This window comes from Chlamydotis macqueenii, chromosome 1 (genome assembly GCF_036417535.1).
Source record: "Chlamydotis macqueenii isolate bChlMac1 chromosome 1, bChlMac1.mat, whole genome shotgun sequence".
In the NCBI taxonomy this organism is placed as follows: Eukaryota; Metazoa; Chordata; class Aves; order Otidiformes; family Otididae; genus Chlamydotis; species Chlamydotis macqueenii.
In genome coordinates, this window is record NC_141556.1 from 143536201 (window position 1) to 143550281 (window position 14081).

At 41.1% G+C, this 14081-nt stretch overlaps 1 protein-coding gene across 2 annotated transcripts in view; it reads left to right on the forward strand.

The window, feature by feature from the left end:
- SLC9A7 (solute carrier family 9 member A7) overlaps positions 1 to 14081 on the forward strand; it is a 72267-nt gene that overhangs the window by 40340 nt on the left and 17846 nt on the right. Inside the window, exons 8-13 of one of the 2 annotated variants that reach the window (XM_086768828.1) lie at positions 2397 to 2502; positions 2863 to 2951; positions 3066 to 3179; positions 5642 to 5753; positions 7124 to 7277; positions 13112 to 13171. In XM_086768828.1, the coding sequence (XP_086624954.1) occupies positions 2397 to 2502; positions 2863 to 2951; positions 3066 to 3179; positions 5642 to 5753; positions 7124 to 7277; positions 13112 to 13171 (635 nt within the window). The remainder of the gene's footprint in view (positions 1 to 2396; positions 2503 to 2862; positions 2952 to 3065; positions 3180 to 5641; positions 5754 to 7123; positions 7278 to 13111; positions 13172 to 14081) is intronic. The other variant, XM_086768836.1, reaches the window with a different exon arrangement.

Here is a 14081-nt window from a genome sequence, read left to right on the forward strand (position 1 = left end):
AGAATCTGCCTAGTTGAAATGAAGTGAAGCAGAAGGCCGTGCCTAAAGAATAAAGTTGTCTTTGCTTTAATGTTTAAGTTAGGAAGACAGAAATAATAATTTAATTTGAATTAACACTTCAATTTGGTCAATTACTATATGAAATAATAAGATTTTTTTTCCCTTACCTTTATCTCACCCTCCTTTTCCTCCAGAATGAAGAGCACAGGTTTTCATTTCAGATTTAATGAAATGTTTTGGTATGGCTGCTTACAATAATGGCAAGGGGAATAAAGAGTTTGATTCACAAAGCTGCCAGAAAAGATTGGAAACAAGGAATCTGTTCTGACAAGGGCCATTGCCTAACTTCAGGGGAACAAGGTTCAACCTCTTCCTTTCCTGTGGAGTGACTGTGGCTGTCGAGTTTCCCAAGCATACATGAACGCCTCTTGAGCCAGGCCCTAGGATAAACCTGTGGTGGAATTATGAGTGCTCTGTGTGAAGACAGGTTCAAGTTGTTGCTCTGGTGGATGTTGCTGCTTCAGAAGCATGATGTTACAAAGTGGGTCTGTTTCGGAGGGGGAAAAGAAATCTAGCTTAGTGTAACAGTACATCCTCAAAAGTCTGAGAGAGATGGTTTATAAGGATAGTGACTGTGTGGAGAATAACAGCTGTTTAAAAAAAATGCTGAGTTTTGTGTTTGGTGTAATGTCAACTGTCGTGGAGAGAGAGAGAGAAAAAAAAATGATGGTTTGGGCTTTTATTTAGAGTGCAGCCCTCTGACAAAGCAGGATTGCAGATGAAGGTGTGGCTGGAGAGTGTGTGTTTCAGAGCCCTTGCCCTCCTCCAAGTCAGAGATTGCCAACAAGAAGGTAGGTGTGGGTGAGGAGTGGTGGCTGGCCTCTGGATTGCTTCATCCTAACCAGGCTGCTGTTAAAATGCTGCCGGCTGTTTGCCTCTAATGTTAATCACTTGTGGCTTGTTGTGAATGCTGTACTCTGTGATTAAGCCCACAGGAGACTGTTTCTGCTGAGTCTTTTGGGCTACCTGACTGCTGCTTGCAGAGGCAGTTGAGTGCTGTGAGCCCCAGATGTCCCAGGACCTGTGAATTTCCTTCTAAAAAGCAGTGCTGCTCATTGCTTTTAAGACTCATATCCCTTACTGAGCTGTGACTCCCCAAGTAGCAGTGCTGCCATTAGCTTTAGATTGTGTAGTGCTGCAGAGAGCCCGGGATGCAGCTGTATTTTACGTGTGGAGAGCAATGGTGGATGATGGTGCAGCCTTGATGTGTCCATTAAGGTACCGATTGCCTTCATATGAGCAGAGGAGAGTGCTACCACCTTACTGTTTCAAGTGTCCTTGCTGTCCTCCTACTTGGATTTCAGAGGAGATTGTGCTAGTTGTCAGCTTTCAGAAAGACCAGGGATCTCTCTACCACTCCTGTTAGCACACGGTTTCTTTCTGTGTCTTCTAGTAGCTTTGTGCATAGCTGTCTGCACCTCAGGTACAATGAGCTGTTCAGTGTTTACCTGCTGCCAGAACAGTGGTGAGGAAAAAGAACCTCAAAATTCTATGAGTATGTGAACAATGCTTTTGTAGTATGTGAAGAGCTATATTTAACACTACTGAAATCTGTTGCACTTTTTCAGTAGCTGTATGAACTATTAATTCAGCGTGTGTTTGATGTTCCTCGGGTTTTGCTCACCTCTGGAAGCTGAACTTGTTTGTTCTTCCCATGGAAAGACTGAACTGGTCTAACTGAGTTGGCTTTTACTCTAAAATACATCAACACAAGGAGAGGAAATATATTTTGTTGTAGGCAAGATTTCTGTTTTGCTTCAAAAGTACAGAAGTAGCTACGCTTGCCGAAGAAGGCTTGTCAACAAGTCTGAGCAGAAAAATTCTGATAAATCTACTTCATCTTAGGGTTGCTGTAGTCAAGAACAGCCCTGCGAATTAAGTGATTCTGAATGTATTTAATGCTTTATTTAAAGATGGGGAGATATCTTTATTGGAGGGGGGAACACCAAGCTCCAAACAAAACAAACAAAAAAAAAATCCCACAGAAAAAACAAGACACACAATCTAGAAGGAACATCAGGTATATATCCCTCCCCTGCTGACCCTGTGTATGGAAATGTGGCATAGGGTAAGATATTACCTCAGAGGGGTAGAGCCACAGTTATGCTGTGCATATACAGCAAAAATACGCAAAACTGATGACTGTTGCAAGGGGAAACCTTGATTCTGAAGTTTGTCTTGATGTGATGGAATTGGTGTTTTCAGCACTGAAAGTATTTTGTTCTCAGACTAGCATTGGTTGTTAGTGCATGAAAGTGTTTTTCATAAATACTGGATGCAGAGCAGCCAAAAGACCCGTGGGTGTATTTTTTTGATCCCTTAACCAATGACTTAACGTGACGAAGTTTACCAAGTTGCACTGCTTCCCCCTGCTGGAAACGGCTCTCTTCTTCTTGATGTCCTGGAGCACCTTCTTGCTCGCGGAAGCTTGTGGATTTACTGGTGAGTTGTTGGGATTCCAGCATATGGAGACAGAAGTCCTGTCTGTCTTAGCAGCCCTGTTTCCACTTTCTCATTGAAACCTTCCAATGAGAAACATGATGTTGGTGCTTTATGCTTTTTTTTTTTTTTTTTTTTTTTTCCTCCTTTTAAGTCCTGTGCAATGCCATTGAAGGTGCAGCTCACTGTGTGGCTTTTAAACTCTGTGGCTTTTTCCAGCCTGAAATCTCACTCAGTTGAAAATAAGGTTCATAAAATATCAAGGTTAAGGATGATGTATAAATGTAATAGAACTTGAGAAGGGTAAATGTGTTGAGCTCACACAGTAAACAGGCTGATTTTTACATGTGATTCTGTTCACAGGTGTGGTGGCTGTCCTCTTCTGTGGAATTACCCAGGCGCATTATACATACAATAATTTGTCAGTTGAATCAAGAAGTCGCACTAAGCAGGCAAGACTATTTTTCAGCTTTTGTACTCGGCATTGCTGTAATATTCTGTGTACTATTTCTTTTGAAAAGCAGCTTTATTGCTTGGCCATTAACATGTGACTGTTTTCTCCCTAGCTCTTTGAGGTATTGCACTTCCTGGCAGAGAACTTCATATTTTCTTATATGGGTTTGGCACTGTTTACTTTCCAGAAACACATATTCAGCCCAATTTTCATCATCGGAGCTTTTGTATCCTTTTTCGCTTTGTGTGAGGCTTCTCTGTCTTATGTGCCTGAAAACTTATGGTGTCTGTTGGCTTTACCAAATAGAGGATGGCAGCTGGCTTGAGTTTCCCTCTTGTGTCTTGCAAGCACAAGAATTTTGAGAACAATCTTTGATTACCCCTTACATCAAATCCCTAAGGCCAGTTGTTGGCTCTGCACCTGAGCAAGTGCCGGAAGTCATATAATTTTGATAGATAAATGAATATGCTTTACTGTGTGACTTGGCTATTGACAGACAGCAGTGCTTGTGTTGCTCTTGTATTTGAACTTTGGGGGCCTAGAAAGGATTAATTTTTCTCTTTGCTTTCAATGGTCCCTTGAAGAAAACAAGCAAACTTCAAGCAAATAAAAAGGATTGTGGGCTAACAGAGTACCTTTGAGCAATGCCCCAAAGGTAGAGCTCAAGTTCTCAGGTGATGGGGGGAGGAAGGAACTGAGCTGTGGTGCAGACTATAACATGAAGGGTACACACTGCTGAAGGGTGCTGGTTTTGGAAGTGAGTATCCGTTGTCCCTGGCTGACTTGGTACCTAGCCCTCAAATTCCCCAGAACTAAACACTTTTGTAGTAGTCATGTTCATGTAAGCTGGCGAATCACTAGATTCCTCTTCGCACTCCACCCCTGTTGAAATAGCTTATATGCCTATTTCTTCACTATGTTCCTGGCTGCTTGAAAGTTCAGAGCAATTGAAAGTGTATATGGAGCAATGGGAAATAGTATTGCAGTCTTGATTTCTCTCTGCCTGCTGCAGGAGTAGGGCTATCGGCAATGAGATAAAACCCAATAAAAAGGCAGTTAAAGATGGCCTAATCCAGAATGTATCTTTTCTCCTCCTCTTACCACTGTTTTCTGTTATCTCTGTACTGCTTCTAGGGATTTATCACGTTTGTCTTTATTTTCGTTTGGCCATTTACTTTTTTTTTCTGAAACAGTGATAAATTTTCTCCTATATCTCCTCACATCTGTTCTTCTGACCTAAAAAATGCTCCAGAGCCCTGCAGCCATCAGATAAAGACATGAACAGAGTAGTTGCATCTGGTATACTTGAACATTGTAGTTTTTAGTGTTTGCTATGGTCTTCTGTCCTCTCTCAGGTTACATAATCTGTCTTGAGTTTGTTTTCAGAATTTATTTTGTTCCTTTCTCTTCCCACCCGCTTACCTTTTATTATGTTTTTCATATCTTTTTCTACCACTGCACTTAACATCTGTTGCGTTTTGAGTGTTTTTACACCTTTGTGAGGAGGGCAGCTGGTACTAGCACCCACATTTTGCCCCAACAGCTACTGTTCCCATTGAGTTAACACCTCACAGGAGTGAAATGTAGAGGCATTATTAGCTGTTGAAAGAGAAAGACGGGACTGCAAAGGCAGACCTAAAACCTCAGTGTCACTGACAAAATCCTAGCCAGTCTTTCTGTCATGGCGTACGATGTCTGATTTCTGCAGTCCTCAAGAGGCCTGCTCTAAAAGTTGTTTGGAATAATTACATGAAGCTTCTTACAAAGTAATAACGGAAATCTTATTTTCTTAGAGACATAATTTCCTGCAGACAGCATTGCTTTACTTTAGCTATGGCAACAACCCAGTGGTGTCTATAGCTCTTACATAGTTTTATTTCTTTTCCATATGAGAGCTGTTTTGTTCTTCCAATGTTGTTATTCCAGCAGCAAATGATCGGTGTTTGGTGGGCTTCTGGTTTGTGGGCTTGTGTTTTATAGGATTTCAGAACATCACTCTAGTTTGTCCCAAAGTGCTCCTTAGATGGTGGAGGGTGTATTCAGCTTTCTGCTTCTTCACTGGAACCTCTGGATGTTTTACACCACAGTAAGGGAGAGAAGGAGCTTCCCACCTACTGGAATGAATTTCTGCAATACCTTTTGACTACTCTTTTTGAACTTCATTCTTGTGCTGACAAGTGTGGTTTTTTGTTTTTTTTTTTTTTTTTTTTTTGATTTATCATCTTAGTAACTCTGTACTCTTAAGTGCTTGCCAGCCAGTAGGAGTTTTTGCCTGTGCAGGAACCATAATGGAGTGGCCACTTGCTGGTCTAATGTTGGTTTTCCTCCTGTACATAGGACTGCATTTCTGTTGGTTTGAAAGGCATAATCAAATGATGGTGGTGATAATTGTTTAAAGTGTGAATTTTTCAAGTAAAGTCTTCATTTGTAAAACTGGTAATTTTAATACTAGGTATAATTTCACTATGTATTAAGAGACTTGGTTATATTAGTTAAAATTTGCATTCCGTGCAGTGCATTCTTTATGTGCATAATTGGTGAAAGTCTGTTTTATATAGAAGGAAATAACAAGAACACTTGATATCGTGATATAAACCTCTCACTAAAACAGAAGCTTCATGTTAGAGCCAGGTACCCAAGAGTGCATACCGCAGGAAAGTGAAATCCTTAACGCTCAGCTGTGAACAGATTGCAATCTTTTTGGGCAGAGCTGCACACATCTACCCTCTCTCCTTCTTGTTGAATCTGGGCAGAAGACATAAGATTAGCTGGAGCTTTCAGCACATGATGATGTTTTCAGGTAAAAGCAAAAATGTTTTGTAAAGCAAAAAAAAAAATCTTATTTTTAACTCATAAGCAGTTTATAGTACTACCTTCTCCTCTTACAATCCACATGCATGCTTCCTGAATAGAAGACTTATTGGTGTTGCAGTGTGCCCTCATGTATCTTTCAACCTTTACAGAAAGTGTGTCATGTCTGGGAAGACTGACGTCTTGAAATATCAGCTGCTGGCAGCAAGCAGTCACCTCATGTTGAGAACAGAGTTATTTTCATTTGAAATGCATCTGAAGGGGATGAGGGGTTTGGGATGTGTCTTTTCCAGAAAGTTATTTCTAGCTGAGAAGATGTACACATTTTGCAGGAACAGATATCTGTCGAGAAAATTGAGACATATTTATAGGTGCCCTCTCCCACTTAGTTGGAGAGAGCAAGGTATTTGACTTAAACTCCTTTGTGATTTCTGTCACACAGATAACTTCAATTTTTTCATTTAAAGCAAATCCTGGAGTCTGTGCCTGTATAAACATGTACATCCTCAAGAAGCGCCAGGATACCTCTTTACACAAGAGAGTGTAAAGAAGAGGGAGACAGGCTATCTTCAGTGGTGCCCAGTGACAGGATCAGAAGCAATGGGCACAAACTGAAACACAGGAGCTTCCCCCTGAACATCAGAAAAGACTTTTTTACTGTGTCCAAGCACTTGCACAGATTGCCCAGAGAGGTGGTCACATCTCCATCCTTGGGGATATTCAAAAGCTGTCCTGATGTGGTCCTGGACAGCCTGTACTGGTGGCCCTTCTTGAGCAGAAGAGTTGGACCCAGTGACCTCCGAAGATCCCTTCCAACCTTAACCATCCTGTGATTCTGTGATTCCCCTACTACATAAGTCTGCAGATGGCCAAATGCTATAGCTTGCTCTTGCTAGTAAAGTTTCATAACTGGGGACATGGGATGGGAGGTGGATGTGGGACGTATTCTGCCTGTGTGCATGTTATTAACTAGAACATTTTTCCAGCTGATAAAAATTTCATATCAAGAACTCACGTTTCAGTTATGGAATCAACTGGAAAAGTGCTTTTTTATTTGGATTCAAGGAGCTGCTTGTTTTCTGTAATATGTTTTGCTGTTGTGCACAACTTGTTTGTTTCTGCATTTCTTTCCTGTTGGTTTCTGGAAATATTTACGCCTTTTCTTAGCACTTGTGGGTTCTGTAAGTTACAGAATACTACCAGGGCATAATTTATCAGGGAAACTGAGGGAATTAAAACTCGACAGAGCCCAGTGCTTTCTGCCTGTCACTTTGTGCCTGTGTGGCAGGGAAGGAGCAACAAAAGATGCTGTGGCATGGTGGCACTTCTGAAGCTCTGCTATTTCATTCTTTCACATAGGTCTCAGGGGAGCCATGGCATTTGCTCTGGCTATACGCGATACAGCTACCTACTCTCATCAAATGATGTTCTCAACAACCCTCCTCATCGTCTTTTTCACTGTGTGGATTGTCGGTGGAGGTACAACTCCCATGCTGTCATGGCTGAATATCAGGTCAGTGTGCAACTGTATGCTAGGGTAACATTACTCCTCAAATGACAAATGTACCAATTGAGAATAGCCCCACACAACTTACTTGATACTTGCTAGAGGTGTTCTAGGTGTTTAGAACATTGTGTTTTATAGAGGAAGGTGATAGTGGAGGCTGGTAAATAAAATGTACTGATGCTGCTGGGATTCAGCCTAAAGCTCTCCGATGTTCTGCAAATACATAGCTAGATCCTTGTCAACCCAGTAAGACATGGAAGAGTGCTACATGATACAGTAGCTCCTATATTGAAAATAAATAATTAGCCTATCTAGGCTCATATCAAATTCTCTTCCTCTTATATAAAGACACTTCTGTTGTCTTGCTCTTGGTAATGGCCCTGTTCTGTGTTTAAAGTTAAATGGAGTCTTTAATGGGGGGTGCTGAACTGAATGCACTTTAAACATCTATCCAAACAAACCTGACTTTACCTAAACAACTGGGATAAATGAGATCCTCCTAGTCTTCTGGGTGTGTTTCCTCCCGTTTTGAGAAGACGTATGAAAATGAATAAGCAGTATGATTATAGCCATTTGTCTGGAAATCCTGGCCCGTATGTGGTACTTCAGGGCTGCAAGTACATTCATGTTTGAGGATGCTGTGCTGGAGAACAGTGAATCAATCATTGTTAAAGACCATATATGTCATTCTGTGAAAGCATTGGCAGTTGGGAGGAGGGTAAAGGTAAATAGAATGTCATTAAAACAATACACACTATACAAACTCTTCAGTGCATTTTTCATCTATAAAGTATTCATGCTTTTTGGCACTTGAAAGTTTACTCCATCTTACTTTCTAATTGTGTTAGCCAGAATTTGTCTCCCACTGTTTTGTGATAGGATAGGAAAAAACAATCTTGGGTGAAACTATTACCATTACCACATTATAATAATATTTCTAAGCTCAGCCTGACTGGTTTCTGCTGCTATGTGAGAGCTGCATAATGCCTCAATCTTAACAAGATACCTGGGATAGGTACCATGTGCGGCTTTCCTTTAGGCACCTTTAGCAGGGCTAATCTGGCTCAGCAATGAGATTCCGTGAGCCTGGCTGATGAGTTGCTCCTGAAGGGAGAAAGGGCTAACACCATGTCCATTCCAGGCCTGCCTGTTGCTATACTTGCAAAAATCATTAATGTGGCCAACAAGGCAGAACAGCTGGAAAGGCTATGATACCATTCCTAGAGGAGTAGCTGCCAAAAGACAGTTGGCCAAACCATTGTTTTGAGTGTTTAGCTGTAGTTTTCGGGAGATTTACCCACCCTTGCTAGTAAGCAGTAATTTTAACTCATTTGTTTGGCATGGCTGACAGAAAGTAAGTTAACTTTACTATTAAGGGAAGGATATGATGAAAACACGGGAACTCTACATAGGAAACATTTTAAAGAACTGCATGGGTCTGCTTACAGCTGCCTTGATAGGCAGTGCTTTATTAAGCAGTGATGGAGACTGTACTCCTTGGGACCACGTAAAATCAGATTTGTGCCAGGAGGTGGCAGCCGTGTGTAGCTGATCGAGAATTGGGAGCAGTGCTGGTAAAGCACCCTCTGATAGAGACCGTTCTGCTGGAAAGCGGAGTCCTGTCTGACCTTACAGATTTAGGAACGGGATAAATTAGTTTCCAGCTGACTTTTAGAAATAAGCTTTTCTCTTTTCCATCCCTTTCTACCCAGTGGAAGAAACAGGAGGAGATGAAGATGAGATGCTGTCCCAGTGCCTTACCTAGCAGCACAGTGTATAGCGCTGATGTAATCCTGAGGCTGTGCAGTAGAAAACTTGTCCCTGGGTGGCTTTGGATGCTTTCTGAGCCCTGGCACTTCCCCATTAGGTTAGATTGCAAGAGACTGGAAATAAGTAGTCCTCCCATAAAGGATTCTTTAGCAGAAAAGAGGTTAAAAGAGAAAAGGTGGTTGGCTTCCTAGATTAAGTGAATGAAGGAACACAGGAAACCAATGACACTTGTATGTTGGACATAAATGTCAGAATTTGTGAACTCCTAAAAATCCAGCTCTCATATGAAGTTCACAACAGTTGTGTCCTTGTTGACTTTGGCATTCACGAAAGGAATGGTGGAAAGCCAGTCAGCCATTCCAAAGTCCTCACGAAGCAGCTGGCCTCGCTGCAGTGTGGTGGCGACAAGAAGAAAAGAGAGGTCTTTACCGAAGAGTTGACCAGGCTGGCTGACCCTTTGGACTGGTTTTGTTTGCCTGGTTGTTGGGTGGCAGGGTGGCACTACTGTAATCCTGCGAGTACTGGGCTGCCCGTTAGTGGGGTTTCTGGGTGGCCCCTTCAGTAGTTTCTGTGGGCTGCAATGGGCTGAGCTGAGGAACTGCAGGTCCATGTCAGTTGTATTGGGCAGGTCAGAAGATCTAAGACAGATATCAACATCAAGGAGTCTTAAGGTGGTAGCTGCACAATAAGTAGAACAGAGTACCAGAGAGTTGACTCCAGCTGAGACTTTAAGGCTGGCTTGATATCGCTACATTTGTGGGAGGCAGTTGTGTGCATGCATGGGACAGTGCCTGCACAAGGATCCAGGATTGGTTTGCTGTGGGTGAGAGGCAGAGATATGTGCCTCTGGCTGCACTATTAATTGCATGGCCATTGGGATGTGTGCTTTGTTCTTTATTTCTGGTGGTCCCGTCTCTCCCATGATGTGAAATATATTAAATATAGGCCAAGGAGGGAGAGGCTAACATGAAAATTAAGTTTTGATATAGTAAAAAGCAGCATAAGGAGGAAAATAGGCAAAAACGCTCTCTGTCTCCCCTGCTCTGTTCTGAATGTCTCAAGTAATCAGAAGAGCAGGTATCTTTCCAGATAGGATATGTTACCAGCGTACCAGGGGCTGCTGATCAGGCTTAAATGTACAGTGAAGCACAGAGAATCTATGGTTTGTAGCAGAGACTTAACTTTAGTTTACTGCTTAATTGGTTGGAAAAGTGAGATCATAACAAAAAAAATCCAAGTAAAACATAATGATATTTTTAGATGCTTTTGGTTTCTGCCACTTGATGCTGAGCAAGTTAAAAATTAACACCAGAAACTGGAGTTAAAGCCATGATCTCATGTGTTTGAATTTCTTGGCTGTCTATCAGTGAGACAGATGTATTCAAGCATGTGAGTGGTAAACAGTTACTCCTAGAAAACTGGGAGTAGATTTTTTTTTTTTTTCTTAGAAACTAAAGCATGATTTGGATATTAAAAATATAGTCTCATACTTTGAGACTAAAATAAAGAAACAATTTCCTGCCAGAAGTTTTAACAATTTCAGCAAACTCAAGAGCCCTGTAAATCAAAACCACTGGCAAAGTTCCTGTTTTCAGAAAAGTAGCTGACTTATTTCATTTATCTGTCGCAGGAAAAAAGGGAACTCCTAGCATTTGTATTGCAAAATAATGTTTTTTCTGTTTTTCATTAGAGGTTATTGACCTGGTTCTTTTCATGTTGAATGAAGCAACGCGTAGATTAATGTCTTCCTCTCCTTCATAAACTGCTTCAAATGAGGAAGTTTGTGATGATTTTAATGAAGTAATTTTAGTTATAATTTGCAATTATTTTAGGGAAGTAATTATACTTAGCAACCTTTTTCTTCATCTTAAATGTGAGCATTATATCTTTCAATTTAAAATATTTTAGATACCTTTCTACCAGAAAAGTTAAAAGTTTGCACAGATAATGCCAACTTAGATATTTACTGTCTTATGTTTGACTTTGCAAATAAAATCTTTTAAAGAGCTTTTTAATCTAGTGACTTTTTTTCCTTTTTAAATGAGTAAACTGAAAAAGAAATCTGGAAACACTAACTCTCACATAGCTGCTGTGTGAACTACCTACCTATCTGGGATGGTGGTAAAACTGATAGCTTGGTGACAGTCTCAAGTTATACTCTATTATCTTACCCAGGGTGGTCCAACAATAAAAAGTGCATTTCTTAAATACCGTGCCTCAGTGTGCTGCGATGGCAGGAGGCCAGTGTTGACGTTGGGATCCAGCCTTGTGTTATGTTCAGGACTGGGGTGGGGAATGTCTGATAAGAGGTCACATCCTTCTGTTTTGCAGCCTGTTTCCGTTAGTCTACAACTTAGATCCTTCACTTCACTGCCCTTTAGCTGCTCTCTGCTGCCCTTGAAAGGCAGAAGCACAAACACAGGCACTGTCCCTTGTCCTCTGTTGTGGGTTTTTTCCTTTCACCATATCTTTTTCTGCACTGTTTTCTCCAATTGTCTTTCACTATCTAGTTCCTCCTGTCTTCCTCCTCCTTTCCCTATCTCTAGTTTCTCATCATCAATCTTGAATCTCTCTTAATGGAGGTGCAGTGTGGCCTCCAAACCTCCAGCCTCACCCCTCCGGATTTTTCCCTTGGTAGGAAGGAGATTGCTTCCTCTTTTGGATGCCTGGAAGTAAGCACAGGAGATGCTTTCTTATCTCTGCTTGTGCTCTGAAACATAGCAATTCACACCAGAGAGAAAAACCGTGAGGAAGGCCCAGACCCTGTAGAAGCCGAGTTGAGATTTATCTAGAGCACGTGGGTGATACGGGTTTAACTGCAAAGCTCTGGCAAGGCTCAGCAGGCAGTGTGAGGAGTCATTATTTTGGTTAGGTCAAGTAAAGGAATACCCAAAGGCACCCTAAAACCAGCCTGAAACAACTTTTTCTGATTTTGGAGGGGTTTTAGTGATGGAGTGTTGTGGTTTGGGGTTTGTTTGTTTGTCTTTTAAACACAGTGGTGGGAATTAACTTCTTCCTTAGCCACCTTCTGAGAAACAGTTGAACTCTTCCAAAATAGCTAGTATTTAAAAAATTGCTGCACTCATTATAGTCGTCTCAGTGTTGGCCTTTCAGAGCAGTGTGCTCTGACCTGGAGTGTTTGTTGGTATGGGAGAAGAGCTATTGAACCATTAATCCAAAACAAGTCTAACCAAAGTCTGGTATTTGCTTCGGCCTTCAAGGATTAGATGAGTGCATGCTCTTCATAGCTCAACTTATAGCCTTAATACTTGGTCGTCAAGATGTGAGCATGCAATCAGGATGTGTACACCTGCTTTTTGTAAAGTGAGGCCTCTGTGGATTTCTGATCATCTGGGCTTTTATTTCACATAAGCAATATATAGTTCATGTAGCATGCCTTCATGGAAAAACAGAGAAAAAAAACCCACGCAAGCTGCTAAGGAATTTACATAGAAAGTACTAGAAACCAAATGTGCTTTCATTTGTGTTTTTCTTTTTTTGAAGTACAACTGAAAAGGGCAAAGCAAGGAGTAAAAGCACACTCTGCTATGACTGGAGATTTATTATGCTAAAGATTATTAGTCAATTGTCAGTTAAACTGAGTAATTTAGTACATACGCGAATTGTATTGGACTGCTCTGAAACTAGATGGTATTGATGGCCTCTGTCATGACTTTCTCTAATGACTTGTTCTCTTTTAGACCACATGCAGGCCTGAAGTGGTAGGAATTGTCCTAGATTGATTCCATCTCTGTGTAGTAGCTCTCTTCAGAGCTATTGAATCTCATTTTCTGGGGAACATAGCCTGCCATCCGTACAGGTGTTTTGCCAGCCTGAATCTGAAGGAGTGAAGAATATTACTGGACATCTCAATCATAAAGTGCTACTGCTGTTAATTTGTATTGGTTTTGTCACTTTGTCATTGTTCTGCAATACTTATTCTTGTGTGTTTTGTCTGTTTTGATTGGGTAGGGTTTTTTGTTGCTTTATTTTGTTTTGTAAGAGAGCTCTGTAAAGCTACCATCTCACAAGCATTTTGTTACTCACATTGCATTCTTGTACTGTACCAGAGTTGGTGACCGTGTTCCATCGGTGGAAGAGATGAGTGAAAGCCGCTGGCTGTATTTCAGGTGACACTGTGCTTTCCTTTATACCAAATTAACCTGGTGCTTGGCTTTCTTCATCTTTGTAACACTAAGTGAGTGCTCTTTTTCTATACTATGGCATGCTGCTTCTGCTGCTTCTTTTCTGCAGAGTGCCATAGATGTTCCACAATTCTGAGTCTGTTCTCTTCTTCTGAGCTGGGAATGTGTGAGTCACACATCATGTCTCTAGCTTAAAAAAAAAAAACAAACCACAAAACACCACATTCTTTAACTCCTGTGTACGAGTAATTAAAGAAGCAAAATTAGTGGCTCTGGCCTGGGAAGACCTGAAAGCTGATAAATCATGGACGCGATCCTATGACCCTTAATCACACAGGTATTCTTAAGTATTCTTGGAGTTATTTTGTGCAACTGTTCAGATGGGAAGGGACTTCATAGCTGATCCTTCTTTGGGGATGCATTTTAAAAACAGAGGATTATCACATTGCTTTATAGGAGGCGCTAATAAGAGTGGAGATAAACCAGAATCCTGATCTTCTCCTGTTGATGGTTTCTAGAACTGATACATGGATAGAGGAAGAAGGGGGAAAAAAAAAATCTGTAACTGGTAGCTATAGGAGAGTGTGTATGTATATGCACCTTTGTGTGTGTGTATATATATAAAAATATATACAGAGTATTTATCTAAAGAAAACTCTTTGGGGTGGGGGAACGGTAAGTTTTTCATGTATCCTGTCACACTTGAAGGTTCCTAGCCAGCTACTAAATTTGCCAGAGACGTAGTATGTTAGCTTGTACAGAGAATTTGAGAACTATTCTCAATTACAGTCAGTCTTGGCTGTTGCCACACTAATTACATATGCTAGAATGTGATAAAGCCTCGTGTTTTGGTAACTTGTCATCTATATATTGCAGGGCCTTGGAAAGGTTTTTG